The sequence below is a fragment of the Myotis yumanensis genome, unplaced genomic scaffold (genome assembly GCF_028538775.1).
Source record: "Myotis yumanensis isolate MYYU_CA2020_CCGP unplaced genomic scaffold, mMyoYum1.0.hap1 SCAF_5, whole genome shotgun sequence".
Taxonomy (NCBI): domain Eukaryota; kingdom Metazoa; phylum Chordata; class Mammalia; order Chiroptera; family Vespertilionidae; genus Myotis; species Myotis yumanensis.
The window spans coordinates 18399264-18420336 of record NW_027223756.1 but is presented as its reverse complement, the minus strand read 5'-3'; the positions used below and the strand labels follow the sequence as shown (position 1 = coordinate 18420336).

At 40.2% G+C, this 21073-nt stretch overlaps 1 protein-coding gene across 1 annotated transcript; it reads left to right on the top strand.

Annotated features, from left to right (window-relative positions):
- Positions 1 to 22: 22 nt before the first annotated feature.
- On the top strand, positions 23 to 19188 carry MFAP3 (microfibril associated protein 3). Its single transcript, XM_070414553.1, has 3 exons — positions 23 to 59; positions 10816 to 11279; positions 14840 to 19188. The coding sequence occupies exons 2-3, from the start codon at positions 10985 to 10987 to the stop codon at positions 15628 to 15630; spliced, it is 1086 nt and encodes a 361-aa protein (XP_070270654.1). The 5' UTR covers positions 23 to 59; positions 10816 to 10984; the 3' UTR covers positions 15631 to 19188.
- The last annotated feature ends 1885 nt before the right edge of the window (positions 19189 to 21073 follow it).

Here is a 21073-nt window from a genome sequence, read left to right as displayed (position 1 = left end):
ACCCGAGAACACTTCCGGGTCAAGCCGTTCCAGCCGGAAAAAGGCTCGGTGCAGCCCCGGTGAGTGAGGTCTCGTTGGGGGTCGCTGCGGGGAGGAATAGGGGGGCGCTGCTGGGGTAACCTAGGCTTGGGTTCGAGCCTGAGGGTTGGGGTAGACTGTATCCGCCGGGTTTGTTTTAAAGGCGTGGCCTGAGCTGCAGGAGTTCGGTCGCCGTACGTTTGCTGAACGACAACAACACGCCAGGCACTGCCCAGGCGCTAGGGACAGACACACCCGCCCTCAAGCAGTTGACATTTTAGTGTGGAAGCCGAACAGGAAACGGGAGGGGGCTTTGAGGGACTGGGTGAAAAAAGGTTTAAGAGGGACAGATTGGTAGTTACAGAATAGTCATGCGGATGTGAAGTACGGCATAGGGAACATAGTAATATTGTAATAACTATGTGTGGTGGCAGGTGGTACTGGAAATATGGGGGGCAAGGGACAGCACACGTTGTAAAGTGTGTGATTGTCTAATCACTGTGCTGTACACCTGAAACTAATACAAAATAATAGCAAATGTAAACTGTAATTGGAAAAGGTTTTTAAATAAAAATTCAAAAACCACACCTCTTTAAGTGGGTAGTGAGTGCTTTCAAGAAAATTGAGCAGGATAACGTGACGGCAAGGAGTGAGGAATAAGCCTTATAAAGATCTGGAGAACAGCATTAGAGGCAGAAGAAAGAGCAAGTGCAGAGGCCTTCTGGTGGGAGCAAACTTCGAAAGGTCCAGAAAAGGGGGGGGGGGGGGGGGGGGCCGCTGTGCCTGAAGCAGAAAAGAGGAAGATGCAGCCAGAGATTTAAACAGGCCAAATCTTGTAGGACAGGCATTTTGACTTTTATTTGGAAAGCAATGGAAAACAATTGAAGGTTTCTATGCAAAGAAATGAAATGCTCAAATTTCTGACTTTAAGTTTACAACTGACCTCTCAGCAGAAAGATGCATCTCCTAGCAGTGTGAATGCATGAAACCCAGATGGACAGCAGAAAGAAAGGCATTAGAGACAGCCTCATTGTGCAGCCGTGAAAAACTAGTCCCAGCTGGTGAAGGGACTTGGCCTTTTCAGAACCCAAGTCTTTCACTCCATTTAATGCCTTAAGAATCATATATATATATATATATATATATATATATATATATCGCTTCCTAAAACCCTTTAGATAGTTTCCTTTGCTTTTCATGATGGTTCTCTAAATTTAGGTGCATCAATATCATATGGGAGCTTGTTAAAAATTCCTCTTTTAAAAAAAAACCCTGTATAAGTATAAAATAGGTTATTTCCTCTGATTTTTCTGTTGTACTGGAAAATGCATAGAATTTGGGATTTAACTATGGAATCTCAGTAAGCTCCTTAACTGTGTTGTAAACTTTAAAATGCTATTGGTAGTAAATATAGCAAAAAGGTGTCAAACTGTTTGGTTTTGGGCTCCCTTTATACTTTTAAAACTTACTGAGAACGTCAAAGAGTTTTTGTTTGTGTGGGTTATAGCTAGCAATATCTACCATTTTTTAATATCAAAACAACTTTCAAAAAAGTTATTTAAAATTACAAACTCATATTTTAATTTAAATAGCATTTCTATGAAAAATATTTTCCAAAATATTTGAAAAGAATGGCATTGTTTCACATTTCTACAAGTCTTTTTAATATCTGGCTTAATAGAAGACAGCTAGATTCTCATATCTCCTGTATTCATTGTCTTATATTATCACTAATTGTGTGGCCTCTGAAAAATTGTACCATATTATGTGAGAATGAAAGTGAAAAAGGCAAGTAATGTCCTAGTATTATTATGAAAATTATTTTGAAAAATCATGTTTAAAAAGTCTTAGGGACAACCCCCCCCCCCCCCCCACACACACACACACACACACACACTTTGCAGGTTTCTGTACCACACTTTGAAAATCACCAAATTATAATTTTGTTATGACAATCAAAAGAAATATGAACTTGATTTGAAAGTCATTAAAATGCTGATGCTCAGTCCTCACCTTTATAGATGTTAAATTAGTAAGTCTGAGTGGAGCTAAAACATCTGCATCTTTAACAAGTACTACAGATTAACTTTATGTAAGTGGTCCAAGAATTTCAGTTGGAGAAAAACAGTTAAAGGTCCAATTCTAGGGTGTTCTGCCCACTAAAATTTTTTTAAAAGCAACACCTGTGTATTCATTTCTTCAAGTTTCTCCATTAACAGTTTTCAGAGCCTGATACTGAAAAGTCAGTGAGAAATTTGTAGCAAGTACCTTTCTGACCAGCAAGTTGATGAGTGTCTAAATTCAAAATGTTGAATCCAATCCTATGCCAATGACTGAGGTTTTTAACTGTCATCTGTAAGCTTACAGTTTTCTGGACAGATAACTGACAGAAGGAAAGTGATAAGTCTTCGGATCAGGTACTGTACTCTCAGTGAGCTAGGGGACTGACACTGAAAGAAATCCATCTAAAATTAAGAGAGTAGAAGTGAGAGTTTAGGTTAAAAGGCTTCTTGAATAAGGTAAAATTTTAGCTGGCTATTGTAAGAAGGGTCATATTTCTACAACAAGATATTGGTGCGGAGGGGCAGGAAGTTTCAAACAAAAGAAACAACTGGGACCAGAACTTTAGACAAGTTATTTGGCAGTGACAGAGAGTAAAACAAGTGTAGTTAAGGCTAAGCCATGACAGGAAAACTGGGGAGATTTTAGGACGTAAGCAAAGAAAGGAATGATAATGATAACCTCTAGATAAGAAAACTAAGACCACTAGAAATCATAGCTAATTAGTGACAGATGTAACTAAAGACCTGCCTTGACTTCTACATCCATTTATTCTTTTGGCAATCAATTACTGCACATGCAGGCACTGCTGGGTTCTGTCTAGCTACTTCTGTTCTGCCACCTGACTATTTCTGGAGAATTATGGGTGCTACACTAGAATTTGAAGCTTATCTCATGGGTAATAGGAAATCACCAATGGATTTTGAGATTGCCTTGATTTTTTTAGTTTTGTGTTGATGACCAATTCTGAGAGGAACAGTGTTTGAGGTATCAAAGGGGTATAGTTGGTATAATGTGTTATCCAGGTAAGGTAAAAGGACTATGACCTAGGTTAGGGACACAGGTCTTAATTGAAAACACCTTGGAGGTGGAATAATGATAACAATAGCATGTATTTGTAATGTACCCACATTAGTTCACCTCATAGGGTAGCTCACAATTACCCTATGAGGTGGTTACTGTTGATAACCTGATTCAATAGATGTGAACATTAAGGCCTCTCAAACACACAGCTTCGTCCAGGAGTAGGATCAGGCACCCTTAACTCCAGTGCTCCTAACCACCAAGCCATGATGATCCTGTAACTTTGATCTTGCAAAACTGGAAGAATTGTATTGTTTAGCTATCATTCAAGCTATGTATATGTTGAACAGGTAGATCTGTGGGTGAGAGTGAGGAGTTCTGTTTTAGTTATGCTGAGTTTGAGATACTGAAGTGGGAGGTGGGGGAGGTGGGGTCAGACTGTAGAGGAAAAGAAATGAATAAGGAGATCATAAATCAAACTTATTACATCAGTGTTTTTTCCATTAGCATCCAGTAGCTTCAGCTGGTGCTTGTGGCTAAAAGGGTAAGAGTCTTAAGTTTAACAAATAATCCTGGGTCTAAAACAAAACTCCAATAAATGCAGAAGGTATTTCTCAGTGTGCCAGAAAATATGTTGAAGTTTGAGCTGAGTGCCCAAATGCCAGTTAGGAGGTATGTGATGGCTCCAAGATACTCTTGGGAGCATAGGGGCTTTTTTTTAGAAAATGTCCCTCAAAATGGTGATTTCTTTTTTATAAAGATTATTATAATAATGCTTCACTATAAGCAAAACCGCTTTATGTTTGTTCTTTGCAAAGGATAGAGGAGTGCTGACAATATGCTAACAAAATTGGATCTTCATTTGCTTTTTCTCCTCTTTGCCAATTCAGAATGCCACTTTGACCATCTGTGTGCCAAGGTTAGGGACTTCTTTATTTTTCAAGTGTAACAGTTTGGGCAGAGAAGAGTGAATGAGCTGTAAATACAGCCTAGAACACATTTCATTATGGAGAAAGAAGCATTACTATCCCAGTGTATTTGGAGCAAAAGCCAATACCATCTGGGCATCAGTGTTTTCCTCCCTTTGAGTTATCTCAGAACTACTTCTGCAAACAGCAGTTTCCTCAGCCAACTTACTATTGAGCCATGAGAACGGAAATCAGCCACATTACTTCCTTATTTACTTCTGTTGAGAACTGGAACCGAATGCAAATATTTCATAGAAGTTGGCAGGAACAGCAACAAGGCAATCTGTTAGGGATGACAGTTTAGGCACTTTTCTTTTCTTTTCTTTTTTAATGATATAATCAATATTCAGAATGGTTCTGTAGGGTAAAATGATCTGCATTTCTGATTATTCATGAGCTTAGAAAAGCTTACATTTTACTACACCTAAAACATGAAAAATGCATTGGAATAAACTTGAGTATTACACTTTTCTGTTTTTCTTATTCATGTAGAAGCAAGGTAGTAAAAAAACTTCATCCACATGCATAACTTATCCCTTTTTAACTTTTTACAGGAAGATGGCACTCTGATTTCCCTTTTTGAACTCTTTCTTCTTTCCTGCAAATGTTAGCTGCTGCATTGAGAATAGCAGGCATGATATTATGGGAAGTCCCAAACTTACAAGTGAATTGTATTCCCAAAGTTCATGAAGTTCTTTCTCATTTGCATTCATAGCACAATTATACTTCAGTACATCTCACTGTGTGTGTGTGTGTGTGTGTGTGTGTGTGTGTGTGTGTGTTTTCAGCTGTTTCTGCCTCCAGGCTAGTTTGTAAATTCCTGAGGGCCTGGGACAGTATCCTAGTTCAACTGAGCATCCTTTGCAGCCCCCGATTTAGCTAAGCTGTTTTAAAATCAATCCAGAATGAGTAGAATGGTTTTAGTCAATGTTGTTTTTGTTCCAAGTAGCAGAAACCAATTCACACTGACTTAAGTAAAAGGAAACTTAATTTGAAGAGATAAGTCCTGATTCCAAGCTTGATTTGTTCCCTTACTTTCTTGTCTGCTTCTGTTACCTTGAACATATATCTTTGCCAGTGTTTTCGCCCTCAACTGCTTAATAGCCTCTTATCTCCAAATGAGTTGTGTCTCTAGTAGCTCATACTAGGAGTCCTTTGTGTTCAGGATGCCTATGGTATGAGGATGAAGTACCCAGAATGAGCCTGTCTTTATTGACTAGACTATAAGGATATTGTGCAACCTATTGTTACTCTCCTGTCATAAATTAGTGTACCAGGTTATTTCTGCCACCTTTAACCTAAGAGCAGTTTAAGGGTGTTCATAGTATTTTATAGATCCTGTCTTATAGGTTTCTCTAAATTTCTAGTAGGGGCAATTGGCTATGTCCATACAGAACAGGGAACCTGAAGTCTTGACTGCATGGGCCATCTGTATGCGTACCAGTGTCTAAGGAGGAGAGGGGGTGCAGATCCATAATGAGGACTTCCTGGAGCTATAGCACAGTTTAGTCACTCTTGCTGAACTTAATCTTTTTTCTCCTTTCTAGCTATTTCTCCATTTTCTTTTCTTGTTTGCACATTCAGTCTATATTTTTGTGGTTTTAATTTTGAATAAAGTTGAATAAAGATGCTTGTTTTTTAGGGGAGAGATAAACAGTCTTATTGGAACCAGGAAGTAGAACTCTGTCAGCAGCCAGAACAGCGGGTGTGAGGCTCTCTTTCTCTTCCTCTCTGCTCCTCTCTGCCACCTCTCTTTCCCTTCTCCACCCCTATTGTCCTTTCTCTCTGCTTCTCTTTGTATGTGGTCCAAACCTAGCTGCCTTAGCCCCCTATACTCCTTCTCTTCCTCAAATAGCCCTAACCCATGATGTCTCAATTCCAAGAACAGATTCTAATTAGATTAGTCAGCCAATGGGTTGGCTTCTTCCTGGGCATGAGAGGGCAGGATTCAAGAAAGGAAAACAACATAGGCTAGGTAGATTACAGCAAAGGTTCTCTAACACAGACTCAGGACACATAAAAACAATGTTAGCATACTACGGTTGGAGTCTAAGGTTAGTTTGCAATGCCTGTTTGATCCATATTTTTGTGAAATACTTATTTGCAGTGAGAAAAAAATGTGAAATTTAAAATTAAAGATTAAAATTACATATGGAATTCTAGAATCCCCTTCCCCCAAGATTTTTAAATGGTTGGTGGTATTCTGAGTACAAATGTTTTATTTATCTTAACTAATGGTTTTGCTTCAAGGTGTAGATTTTAGCACAATATCTGAAAAGACTATTAACAGTAATAATAACTGGAGCTTATTCAGTGATTACTATTGCCAGACTCTCACATGCAGACCTCACAATAGTCCTATAAGAAAACATACTCTTATTTTCCCTATTTTAAAGATGAGGGGACTGAGGCATAGAGAGGTTAAGTCATTAACAAAAGTTACAAGGCTAGTTAAAATTAGAGCCAGGATTGGAATCCAGGAAATCTGGCTCCAGAGTCTGTACTTTGAACTTCTCTGCTACCCTGCCTTTATCAGAGGCCTGCAATGATGATATTTCAGGGTAATCGTAATTCAAATGGAATGTGAGTGGTAGTTGTCTCGTATTGGAAGTGTTCAGTCTGGAGCACAATTAGGCAGGGCTGTTGTAGAGGAAATAAGGATGTATATTAGTGATCTCTGGGTGCCAGCCCATGGACCCTCTGCCTCAAAATCACTCAGGAGCTAATTTAAAAACATAAGTTCCAAGGTCTGAACCCAGGGGTTCTTATTCTGGGTTGAGACCCAATAATCTATATTTTTAACAAGTTCTCTAGATGATTGTGATATTCAAACTGGTTTGGAAACTCTGGACTTGGTAATCTTTTATTTCCACCATCATCTTCTAAAACAAGATAGTAAGTGAAGACTTTGGGTTGGTTCAAGGAACACCTTTAGGCATTATGCCTTTAAGTTTTTTCAAGATTGTTAGCATTGTCTCTGTGTGTCAGAGAATATAGTAAGTGCTAGTAAATGCATGTCAGTTTGACTATTTATGATCCCTGTTACATAACATTCTTCAATTTACCAAGATCCATCACATACTTCATCAAATTTAAACTAATCTCCATCAGTAAATAGTTATTGAACATGTACTAGTTATGAAGTATGGCAATAAAAAATATAGTCTCTCTGCTTACAGCGTTCATAGGTGAGATGGGGTAGACTGCCTAGCAGTATGGAGCAGCATGTGCTAGAGCCAGGTGAGCAGTATAGTGGTGAGGGTCACAGGGGTCCAGGTATACACTGGATCCATGTGGGAGGAAGAGCCAGGCTTAGAGAGGAGGCTCAGGGAGGCTGCATGAAGAAGGGACTCCACAGCAGTAACGGCCAGGACACCGCCTGCCCCACCCGTCTTCTGGGGGGACTGTTTATCACCCAGAAGCTCCTGCATCTCAAGAGCTAGGAGAGAGCCCATTTCTTCCACTCCCAGTGTCTTCTGCCCTAGCTGCCTTGATTTGGGGGGTACATACCATCCCTGCAGATGATCTACCTTACTCTTGAGACTCTCAGTTCTGTGGCCTCTTCGTCTTGAACAAGTTATCTTCTTCACTCACTTCGGCCTCACACTCCAGTTCCCAAAGTCCACCTCCAACTTTGCTGTTGGCCCAGACTGCTCCTCTCTAGAATCAGGAATCCAACCCAGCGCTCTTATTCCTGAACACCGCCTAACCAGTGATCCATCTGCTTTTTCCCTGTCCCTGCCCCTTTACCTAGAACACTTCTCTTCCATTCTCGAATTCTGTTTATCCCTCAGGACCTGTTGCACATCTCACTTTCGCAGCGAGGCTTTCTGCAATGAGGTTAGTTTCCTGTGTTGCCTGCTCCTGTAGCACCCTATACTTTCCCTTGGGCAGCATTTAGTATATTTTGTGTGTATTTAGTCAGTGTCTGTGTCCTCTAGCAGACTGAGCTCCATGAAGGCAGAGACCGTGTTTATAGTACAGTAGGTACTACTGAAATACATGAAAAATGTATACCTCTAGTCTAAAATAGGTTCTAAACTCAGTGGTGGGCAGGGTGGGGAGGAAGGAATTGGCAGGATAAGAAATGCGGTGGTATTAGAATAAAGTGGAGTTATGGGGGGGTTATTTGATTTGTTTGTTTTTGTGTTTGTTTTCCCTACAAAGAGAGCAGGCCTCTAGCTCAGAGCCTTCAGCAGATGGCAGTATCTCCGAAAGTTAATAACATTGCCTTGTTTTTACTGTGTTTATGTGTACAGTTACTTTTATCCACAGATGTGATACAGACTTTTCTTCTAAAATAAATGTATGGAAGTAAAATAATGAGTTGATTTAAAGAAAAAGCATAAATAATAACTTGGTACACGGATGTAGCATAAAAATTATGGCAGTAGAAGGAATGCATGAAATTTGGAAAATGCCGGCTTGGATGAAGCCACAGGAACACCTCATCAAAGTCGTGGGGGACACCTGCACCCAAGTGCTCTGTTTCCTCTAGTGTCATTTTAGTTGAGTTTGGGGAGGAAATGAAAATAAGCACATGTGTTCCATCTCTTATAACAAAGTCTGAAGTTTTTTGTTTTATTCTAAATAGTATGTTCTTAAATTTGAAAGATACAGAAAATTATTTTCATTATTCAACCATTCTTTCAAGGGCTAATGAAAATTAAATGACATTTACAGTGTGTCATAATTCAGACTTTGAGGAGTTTAATGGCAAAATACAATGATCCATTGCTTTTTATGTTAAACTAGAGGCCCGATGCATGAAATTCGTGCAAAAGCAGGCCTTCCTTCCCCCGGCTGCCAGCACCAGCTTCCCTCTGGCACCTGGGACCCAGGCTTCCCTCAGGCAGCCAGCAGACACCCAGGACCCGGGCCTCCCTCTGACTGCTGGCAGGCATCTGGGACCCGGGCTTCCCTTGCAGCCCTGACTTTGTCCAAAAGGTTGCCCTGAAGGAGATCTGGTCTAATTAGCATATTATGCCTTTATTATTATAGACTAGAGGCCCAGCGCACAAAATTCGTGTGTGGGTACAGTCCTTAGGCCTGGCCCGTGATCAGGGCCATCTTCCCCAGCTGCCTGCAGCCAGACCCACCCCCCGCCGCCACCCACCCCCGGTTCCCCGTTCGCCATTGGGCAATTGGTGCCTGACGCCCGGGGGAAGGGACCGAGAGATTGGCTGTTCCTGCCCGCTTGCTGGCCCCACCCCTGCCATGGGTGGCCATCAGGCAATCGGAGCCTGCCAGCTGGGGAAAGGGACCAAGAGGTAGTCAGTGTGCCTAATAGCGACTGGTCCAGCGGTCATTCTGGTCATTCTGCCGTTAGGGTCAATTTGCATATTACCTTTTGTTATATAGGATAGAGACCTGGTGCACAGGTGGGGGCTAGCTGGCCTGCCCTGAGGGGGACCCTGGATCAGGGTGGGGGATCCCCATTGGAGGGCAGGGCCGGCCAGGGTAAGGGGCCGTGGGGTTTGCAGGCTGGCCACACCCCTAATCGGGGTGAGGATCCCCGCTGGGGGGCGGGGCCGGCCTGGGCGAGGGACCGTGGGCGGTTTGCAGGCCGGCCACACCCCTGGCTTTGTCAGGAAGGACGTCTAGAAGGACATCTGGAAGATGTCCGGTCTAATTAGCATATTGCCCTTTTATTAGTATAGATGATCAAGAAGTCGTCATGAAAGTGTAAAATGGGAGGAAATGTCATTTCCAAAACTAATTATTTTGGGCTTTTGTAAAAAATAAAGCTAGGGGTTTCATCTCATATTTTATAGAAATAAGAGCTGAAATTTTTCTTTGGGAGTCAGTGATTTAAAAGAGGAATCACATTACCAGGACAATGATCGTAATCACACACACTCTTAGACTGGGATACCATTTTGCTTATTATTTGTGATATTATGCTTTTCTTTCAAATTTGTTTGATAAGCTTTCCCTGTAGCTTATATTTGCATTTCTACCAAATAGTCATTTAAAATGTCAATTTCTCTCTTAGCTAATTTTACAGACTTTGAGCTAGAAATTTGGTATGCTTACAAACTGTTAAATGTGTACTATATTTTGTCTCTTGATATTGAAGAAACTATTAAAGGGAATTATTTTGTCTAATGTTCTTGCCCAAGGGTATTATAGCCTCCCAAGTCAGTATATGTATATTTATGTATATACAGTAGCACAATTTTCTTTCTAATATTAAAAGAACTATCTCAACTGTCTCTGCATTATTTATATATATCTATGTACTTGAACTACTCAAATTTTGAGCACCATGGTTATGATTATGATATACCAGTTTATTTACATTATTAATAGAATGATAGATGGTAATGGTACAATTTGGAAAGAAAGACCATTAAGCTAAATATTTTAGCCTTCATTGGCTCCCTGTTGCATAGAATTTGTCAGAGTGAAATAGAACCGTAACATTTCACAACTAGGAGGGTCCTTAAAAATTGTCTTATTTTGTCCCTTATTTGCAGATAAGAAAACAAGCCCAGCTACTTACCAAGGTCGGACAGCTAGTTGGTAGCAAAACTAGGACCAGAATATAGGTCTGCCATTTCCCAATTTGGTGCTCTTTCTACCATCCCTATGTGAGATTTTTAGGTGGTGTTCTCTCTATTGCATTCCCTGATGTTGGCACCAGTTATTCTAACCCATTTTTCATCTATTCATTTATAGAATATAGAGTTTCACCCCACTATGCATCTTTGTTGTTTAAACTTTATATCTGGTTTTCTTTTAGGTTGGTCTTCATTCACATGTTTAACCTTGAAGACTTCAAAATACATTTGGATCTACTACTTTTCTGGAAAACTCCAATACCAAGCAATAAATTACCCACTGTACTCTCGTTATAGTATAGAAGCTTTTCAGTTCTCCAAATCTAAATAAGATTGTCTCCCCTTTTTCCCATGAAGCCACATTGTTGTTTATTCACTTTAGTAGTGAGTGTTACTGTGCCGGCTGCTTTTGTTTTGGAAGATGGAGGCTTCAACCAAATGGACCCACTGGGAGCAAATCATAGTTCTTTCAATGTGTCATTTCCCCCAAGCTTTGAACTCTCAGCAGGCTCCCACTCGGGTGATAATGTTATCATAGCCAAAGAGGGAGCTAGTGTTTCAATCGAGTGTCTTCTCACAGTCAACCACTATGAAGATATCCATTGGTACAACTCAAAAGGACAGCATCTGGATGACAGAGGCAGAGGTAACTATGCCAGGGTATAATTAATCAAGGTTACTCATTTCCTGTTACTTCTTTCTTCTTGGTTTTATAGCATATTCAACAAGAAATCTCAAAGGTAAGGTACCAGGGTGAATAATTAAAACTTTTGAAAGACCTGGAATATTATACCTATCAGAAAAAATAAATTAATTATAATTACTTAACCAGAAGAAGAAAAAAATAAGGAATAGTTATAAATTAAAAGGTGTTCATATGACTGTGAGCGCATTTCTTGCCTCTTGGTGAGTTGATTTCCTTTTTTGTTGAAGGTCAGCTTCATCAGGGCTGCTACATACAGCTGTGCAGGCTATGCACTGCACAGGTCCAGGGAGACCATTCTAGACTGTAGTGTGATAGTACAGTTTGGTGGCCCTGTGTGAATATAGCAAGAAGGATTTTGACTAGACTTAAGTAAATTTGTCAAAATTTTTTTTTTTAAATTTGCTCAAAAATGAGTTACTAAAAATGTTAGAGGAAATCCAAGGTTGTTGGTTTTGAATGATGATAGATATGTGCATAAAACTTTAAGTGCCTCTGATAATTACAAGGGCATTGAGGAGGAGCTCTGTACACCCTTCTAGTTCATTTTTTTTCTATTCTGTACACTTAATTTACTTGAAAACAAGAAAGTTTCTCTTATAATTTTTGTATCTGTGACCAAGCTCTACCTTTTGACAGGTTTTTGTTTGATTTTGCTGTCTGTAGACCTGTAAACATATCTTAATCAGAATACTGTTTGCTGAACTAGTGTTCTGTTAGGAAGATGTTTTTGATGACCACATGGGTTAAAGCACCTCAAAAAGAAATCACCATGAAAAATCATTGGGATAAAGGTTAAATCCAGGATCCTCAGAAGGTACACTTTGGAAAAGCCCCCTTATCTTTCTTGCTAGAAAGATGGTCTAATCCCTTGGACTATAAAGGATATTTGGTTATTCACATTAGAGTAGAAAACAGAAGTAGACAGTGATGTTTCCTTCTAAAGTATCATTTTAACCATCTACAAACTGAGTAACTGGCCACTAAGGAATTGAAGTGTTTGAATTATTAGGAAGAAGAGTGTATTTTTAACTAGCTTCTTAAGAATATAGGCCTATTAATCAGAATCTCTAGGGTGGTGCCCAGAATGTGTATTTTGAACATGATTCGGGGTTCCACATTTGTACTCACTGGCCTAGACTCACCTCTTTTGGTCTGTTGGATCCTGACCAAATGCATCTGAGATTTGCATTATTCAATTAATGTAATTAGTACTGACTGACGGCATAAACAAAGCTTAGGTTAAGTTGAGACCAGCCAATTGAAATGCAGTTTTATTTTCCTATTTTGCCTTTACTTTAAAAACCATTAAACTAACATCTATCATTGATACTTTCAACAACAGCTCTAGAAAATTGAATTAAATTTTATGACTCTCAAGTGAGAGGAGTTTAAAGAGCATGCCAGTCTAGTATAAGGTTCATAAATCTTGAGCTATTATCAGCAAATGAGCTGGAGAATTTAGATTGTGGTCGTAGCACAGTAGTTGATTATTGGAGTCTGTAGTTCAGTGATGGTGAACCTATGACGCACATGTCAGAGGTGACATGCGAACTCATTTTTTTGGTTGATTTTTCTTTGTTAAATGGCATTTAAATATATAAAATAAATATCAAAAATATACATCTTTGTTTTACTATGGTTGCAAATATCAAAAAATTTCTATATGTGACACAGCACCAGAGTTAAGTTAGGGTTTTTCAAAATGCTGACACGCCAAGCTCAAAAGGTTTGCCATCACTGATATAGTTCATCAGACCTTGGATTCCTGGGGTAGCCTTTTCATAGCCCAAGTTTATATGACAGAAGCTTGAGGAATAATGACTATATTTATAGCTACATACTTTCCTCCTCTTTTTACTTTGGTGAAGTGATGGCTCTTAAATATAACTGTAGAATTTAGATAAATTTTGATGGTAAAAAACATGGGCACAATCCAAAGTGCTTATTAATTGATGTGCCTCTAAAATCCAGAACCATAGAATCTCAGGGATTAAAGAGATCATAAAGGTTAGGATTCAGTTGAGGCTTAAGCAGTCATCCAGCCTCCTCTGGGACACCATCTGTAGTCATTGGGACTCACACCTACACTCCAGGTTAGCCCATTGATCTCATCTTTGAATGACTGTCACAATTAAAGTACACAGAGTACGCTGAGAATTTACTGTAAATGTGAGAATTGTGCAGGCAGAGCCAAGTTATTAAAGGACATTGAATCAAGGTGGGTGGTCAGTGTGCTTTGCTTTTCTGTATATGTGTTTGCTAAATGGAGACACCTTCATATATGGAAGAGAAGTGACATGTTTTAGGTGAAAAACAGAAGCTCAGGCATCTTAAAGGCAACTTTATTCTTTGCAAACTGCTCATTTACCCTGACTTATGAGACATATCTTTTGGCTTGTGCTTCAGTTACTCTTGCCAGGAAGTCAAGATATAATTAACACATCTTTTCTAACAAAAACAAATTCACATGTGGAAGGCATGCCACATTAGCCAGTTAGTAATTGAACAAATTCATTAAATTGTCTATTGTTATATAAACTCATTATTGAAAATAAGCACAGTTAAATAAAAAGAAGAAAATCAAAATTATTCATAGCCCATCACCCAGAAATGACCATTGTTTTATATTTCTGAGGCATATTCTTATAGTATATGAAAACGTATAGGTAGAAATCGTGATGTAGATATACATACAGGCACACCTCGTTTCATTGTACTTTGCTTTATTGTGCTTCACATATGTTGCTTTTTTTTTTCTTTTTCTTTTTTCACAAATTAAAGGTAAGACTACCAGCAAAATAATTATATTTTCTTTATTCCAATACAGTGGGGCCTTGACTTACGAGTGTTCCGACTAACAAGTTTTTCAAGATATGAGCCGTCTCTCGGCAGATTTTTTGCTTTGAGTTGCGAGCTAAAATTCGGGTTACGAGCCAGCTTCAGATACCCCACCGCTAGTTGGCGCAGTGAACGTCACAGTGAACACCACAACATCAGCCCAGCATCACCTGTCTCACTCGTTCACTTTTTGATTTGACATACGAGTAATTTGAGTTACGAGCTCCGTCACAGAATGAATTAAACTCATAAGTCAAGGCCCCACTGTACTCGCTTTATTTAGGTGGTCTGGAACGGAACCTGCAATATCTCCAAGGTATACCTGTACACATAGAAACATTTTTTAAAGATTAATCATTAACTATTATATAGACCTGTCTCCCTGAAAGGCTTATGACGTTTAGCAGTGAAAAGGTAACTATGATAATCTTTACTGTCTGGAAGGAAGACCTTGATTCCCTTTTAAGTTCTAGGCTATTTAAATTCTGACCCTGGGTGTAACAGTCTGCCCTTTCTTATTGATTTGAAGAAATAGCAGAACCTAATAGATGAGTTGAGCAAAAATATTCTCATGAAAAAAAGGAATATTGATAATCCAGTTGGCATATTTAGTGGTAATATTCTTTATGCTGTAATGTTTTTTATTTCTGTTGGGTTATCAGGTGGAAAATGGTTGGTTTCTGATAACTTCCTGAATATCACCAACGTAGCCTTTGATGACCGTGGCCTCTATACATGTTTCGTCACGTCTCCAATTCGTGCCTCCTACTCTGTCACCCTGCGCGTTATCTTCACCTCGGGAGACATGAGTATCTACTACATGATTGTTTGTCTGATTGCCTTTACGATCACTCTCATCTTGAATGTCACACGGCTCTGCATGATGAGCAGCCATCTTCGTAAGACCGAAAAGGCTATTAATGAATTCTTCAGAACCGAAGGGGCCGAGAAACTTCAGAAGGCCTTTGAGATTGCAAAACGCATCCCCATCATCACCTCGGCTAAAACTCTGGAGCTCGCCAAAGTCACACAATTTAAGACCATGGAGTTTGCTCGTTACATAGAAGAACTGGCACGAAGTGTCCCTCTTCCACCCCTTATTCTAAACTGCAGGGCATTTGTTGAAGAGATGTTTGAGGCTGTGCGAATGGATGACCCTGATGACTTGGGAGAAAGAATTAAAGAGAGACCTGCCTTGAACGCTCAAGGTGCCATCTATGTCATTAATCCAGAGATGGGACGGAGTAATTCACCAGGAGGAGATTCAGATGATGGTTCTCTGAATGAACCAGGCCAGGAAATAGCAGTTCAGGTTTCTGTTCACCTTCAGTCAGAAACCAAAAGTATTGGTACAGATTCTCAAGACAGCAGTCATTTCAGCCCACCTGACGATATGGGGTCTGCAGAGGCCAACTCTAACTACAAAGATGGGCCATATGAAAACCAGCTGTGAGCTCCCAGTACCTACAAAAACTGCTCTCGGAATAAGGAACCTGTTTCATGCAGGACATAACATTTTTACCAAGAGATGACTGGGGTTTTCCCCTTGTTCAAATTAAGCATATCAGAACATACAGTATTGCCAAAATCTTTGTAAAAATGCAGCATTTTTCCTGTCTGATATTTCTCAGTCATTTTCCTCAATCTTGAGTAGCTGATAGACATTACGATTTAAAGGAACCTGAGAGGTAAAAGTGATGGGGAAAGTACCACACTAAGAGTTCCATGGCTTCTCTTCTGGTCATAGTTCTTCCAGTGGTTAGGGCCGACATATATCTTGAAGCCTCAGTTTTCCTACCAATAAGATGAGGGATTTGCATTAAATAATGTGTTTCTAGCATTATCGCTTTAATCCACTGAAATCTTTAGCACATCTCTAAATAAGCCCGTCTCTGGACTTTTAGTCCCTTTTTGTGGAAAGGACCAAGTTGAGACTTTATTCTGTAGTTTAGATTTCTAAACTACCAGTGCCACAGTGCATAAAAGGTATGGGTGTTTTTTGGACATTTTGCCTTGTGGAGTATGCAATTGCATGTGCTAGGTTGAATCTTTTCAGTGTAGCTCAGGTCTGTATTGTTACACAGATATCAGGGAGCTAACTGCTCCTTAGTAAACTACTTTCCATGAGTAAATTGGTCCTTTGGGGGGATATATCACGTCTTTCTAACTTACTGAGATGTCATTGAGCTGGCAGTGATTTCTCAAAAGTGAGCGATTTGTTTCTAAGGAATACCGTCTTCAGTGCTTTTAGAATAAGAAACAGTGTCAAATCATCTGTCTCTGGTAAATCATGGATTTTGACACTTCTGTTAAGAGAATTTCTCAGGCTTTCCCTTTTTAAAAGTGCTGGACTCGACAAGAGGGTTCTGTGTTTGGGATCCCATTCCCAGGGGAAACCCAGAGCTGGATTCCTCTTCAAATCTCTGTCAACCTTCTTGCCCTCTCTGGTCTTAAATATGGTGCTAACAGTCGCATGCCTGCCTCCTTATCTTGTTTGTTTTGTTTATATTTTATTGTTGTTGAGTTTTTTATTTTTGTATACTTCAGATAAAGAATTGAGCTAGGGCTGCTTTTGTGGCCTCTCTGGGATGTACTAACCTGAAATGAGATTAGATAATGGTGTGTGATGTATGTTACTATATTAAATATATTAAATACATATGCATATATAGGCAGATGTATATACACATACATACAAGTAATCAAAACATAAAGAAGGATAAAAATTATGGGTGATGCCACCTGATTCAACTGTGTGTAATAAACACTTAAGACACTATTTCTTGTCTGGCTGAGATCTGATATAATGGGTTGTAAATATTCTTTAGAATAATTTACTTGCTATAGGAAGCTTGGTGTCACATAATTTTAAGAACTTGGCAGTGGAGCTCCATTTGGTACTTCACATTTCTTCATTTGGCTTCTGATTATTGAAGCGTTATTGAACTAGTGGGTCCTGAGGGAAATGTTCAGAGGAGGTTTTATCTGGATTTTAATTTAAGGTATCAAATGGAGAAAGGTAGGAAATCCCAAGTGTGACCAGATAGAATTCATGCCTCCCTTTGTCCGGGCTTATCAGAAATAATACCTCTGCTCTGGAGGGCACGAATGAATCCATGCGCAGTTGTATCAGATGGCTTTAGGGATGAATATGATAATACATCCTCTTCTGTCTCTCTGACTGTTTCCATGGAAACCTTCAAAGCCAAACAAAAGCTACCAGTCACTTAGCCAAAGCTTGCCTTGGCTCATCAACCTGTATTTCTTTAAGGAGACTGCTTCCATATATTTGGCTATGAGAATAGGGGCTCTGGAACATACCCTAGATTGTAGAGCACTTTTCCCTTCCCAGAATGTTTCTCTTGAAAAATTAAAACTTTTCAAAATCCCTTGTTTGAGATCTGTCCCCTGAACATTTCTCACATCTTCAGATAGTACCCCAATTCTGTCCCAAAGTAGCATCTCTGGGGGCATTTCTTAGAATGTAGCTTGTCACATTAAAGAGAATGAATTTACCCCTGATGTTCCCATAATGGACATGGTATTTGGAGCCCTAAGGTAGATATTTAATGATCGACGCCATGGAAAACAGGACTTCATAAAAATACAGAAAATATTGAAAAAAACTATAAGTTTAGACAATACTATAAAATAATTAAGTCCAGCTATTCCAGTGTATCCTGGATAAATTATTTTAAAAGCATAATGATGACTTAAGTTGGTGGCCAAAGTAACTAGTTTACTTTGAATATTCCAGGTGTCATTGATAAGAAATTAAATTAGGTCAAAATTTAATCAGTTGATATTTTTAAAGCTAGTTTTCAAGAAGAAGGAAATCACACTAATATTTTCTGTATCTAATGAAAAGACTCCATATATAATTAATAGTCTCATGTTATCTTGTAAAATCTTTAACCTTTTGAACTTAAACTATACTCTAAAAGTCTTTTGATAATAACTGGTGTAATTATCCTTTTGCCTCATTGGATTTTATAGTTGGTGAAAATGCCTATACTCAATAAAATGTATTTGAAATATTTATCTCATTTATAAATTTTGTCTTATATATAATGAACTTTATTGTCTTTATTAAATAGTGGCTTTGTGAAATAAATTCTCTAAAAATGGACATGTAAGCATTTTTATAGATTTTTTTTACCAGCTGAAACCAGACAGGCATCTTTTGAGCTGATAAGCTGTGTCTGTCATGATAGGTTAATTCTTAAGTCAGGCCCAGGGAGCAACTGTATTTCCTACCAACTACCTTGATATAAACATCTTGAGAGTTGCTGACCTGGAATGGTTGTGAGAAGGCCCCTGGCTTCTTGGCTTCACTTATCATGTATTTTAAAGTCAAAGTACACTGCTTTCCCTTCAGTCCTCCAGCCTCCGTGAAGCCCTTGGTACAGTACTCTCCACGCCCTGCATATAGTCTCACCCTAGATCAGACTTTGTCTCCTGTGTCCCAGCGTGGCATGGGAGCACGGCATGCCCATTTTCCAGAGTCCAGCCAGCCTTGTCTCCACACACCAGCAGTTACAACACAAGTGTATTATATTTCCCAAATCACCAGTAAGAGAACACAATCTCTTCTCATCTAGGCCAATAAGGTTGAAAATGCTCAGCCTTATGCATAAATTTGTCGATTCTCAACACAGTCCATAAAAGTAAATGAGTATTATTTGGTACTAGAGGCCTGGTGCACAAATTTATGCATGGGTGGGGTCCCTCGGCCTGACTGGTCATCCTCCCACCCCGATCGGGGCCAATCTTGGGGCCAGCCGGCCCAGGGGAGGGACTGCAGGAGGTTGGCCAGCTGGCTGAGGGGAGGGACCATGGGAGGTTGGCTGGCCACAGAAGGTTGGCTGTGGAAGCGCACTAACCACCAGGGGGCAGCTTCTGTGTTGAGCATCTGACTCCTGGTGGTCAGTGCGCATAATAGCAACCGGTCAGTCATACAGTTGTAATGGTCGCTTAGGCTTTTATATATAGATGGTTCAGATGATGTTTAAATGGTCACCATTTCAGTGAATACATTATAATTTTGTCCTTTTTTAAGAAAAAGTCATCTGTGAATGTAAAATATTAAATATTTAATGTATTATATTTTATTTGTCTAAAATCTTCTGTAGCTTATATATTCATTTTTATGTGTCTTGGAATTTGATGCTAATTATTTTCATTTAAGCAGGAGTAAGTTTGGATTCAAGTTGGATGCCACCGTGGCTACCCATTGTAATTTTACAAATATTTGCTAAGCATTTATGTTTTCAGTACTTTGATTCATACTTAATGGGTGTCCTACCTACAGTTACCATGAGGACAGTTAGCAGACCATCCTCACTGGGCCCAAATGCAGCAGTTTCCCATTCTGAAGTAAGGCATTCCTGGCAAAGGCCAGAGCTTGAGCACAGACCTACATAGGTCTGATTCATAAAGTTTGTGATGAGATTTGGCAGTTGAAAGGGGTAGCTCTGTTAGAAGCAAGCAACTGCAGCCCAATTAGGAGTGTAGGATGAGGATTGAAAAGCACAGGATCTCAGAAGACAAGCAAAGGAAATAGAGGTGTGACTCATTACTTAAATGCCACAGACTCCTTAGAATGAAAACCCAGCCCATATCTCCCTGCGGTAAAAGTTCACTGCTTTGGAGTTTTGATTTCACTAGCCAATACAGGACTTGGCCTCTGGACTTTAGTAAAATGGGGTTGATAGCACCTACCTCACAAATTAATATGAAGATTAAATATAGCAACAAAACAGGGTGCTAGCTGTACCATGCCACACAGTGTAAGACCAGTCATCAGTGTCAGCTTTGCTAGCAGCCATGTCCAGCTGAAGACTGGTTGCATATGTCCTCAACCCCAAATTCCTCCAGAGCTCTCTCAGTTACAAGTGCATTTGACTGCATGCTGTAGAAACCCAATTGTAGTAGCTTACTCAAATAAGAGGTTTGTTTTTCTCCCAATAGAAAGTCCAGAGGAATGTAGAACAAGGCCAGTATAGGGGCCCAAGTCTCAGGACTCAGGCTCCTTCTAGATGCCTCTCCAGCCTTAGTAACTGACTTTCATCTGCATGGTCACAAGATGTCTTAAATTGGGTTCTTCCAAGTGTAACTGAGAGAAGGATTAATGTGCAAGTAGTTTATCTGGAAAGTGAGCCCAGGCAGATAGGGGAGTGGGGAAGTGAAGCAGAAAAGAAGGAGTCAATACGGGATGCCTTAAGGAGTGAGTTACTGCTGTGGGTAGCTGATGTTCATTCCTACCCAGGACCTCTGGGAGCTCTGCCGCCAGTGAATGTAGCTCATGCCTCAAAACTGTCCCACCTGGAGGCCAAGAAGCTAGGATGTTTATATACCAACTAGAGGCCCGGTGCACAAAAATTTATGCACTCGGGGGGTGGGGGGGGGGGGCCCTCAGCCTGGCCTGTGCCCTCTCACAGTCTGGGACCGCTCAGGGGATGACCACCTGCTGGCTTAGGCCTGCTCCCCGGGGGATTGGGCCTAAGCTGGCAATCAGACATTCCTCTGGCAGGCCGGCAGCCCTCGGGGGATGTCCACTTGCCAGCGGGGAGCAGACCTAAGCTGCAGTCGGACATCCTTAGCGCTGCTGAGGAGGCAGGAGAGGCTCCCACCACCACCGCTGTACTGGCAGCCATCAGCTGGGGTTGTGGCTGAGCAGAGCTCCTCCATGTGGGAGCTCACTGACCACCAGAGGGCAGCTCCTGCATTGAGCGTCTGCCTCCTGGTGGTCAGTGTGTGTCATAGTGATCAGTCATTCCCAGTCTTTCTGCTGTTAGGGTCAGTTTGCATATTACCCTTTTACTATATACAATAGAGGCCTGGTGCATGGGTGGGGGACGGCTGGTTTGCCCTGAATGGTGTCCCGGATCAGGGTG

Coding starts and splice junctions, on each gene's coding strand:
- MFAP3 (XM_070414553.1), top strand. CDS start 10,985: ATGAAGCCACATTGTTGTTTATTCACTTTAGTAGTGAGTGTTACTGTG. Junction 11,280..14,839: donor TCTGGATGACAGAGGCAGAG/GTAACTATGCCA, acceptor TTGGGTTATCAG/GTGGAAAATGGTTGGTTTCT.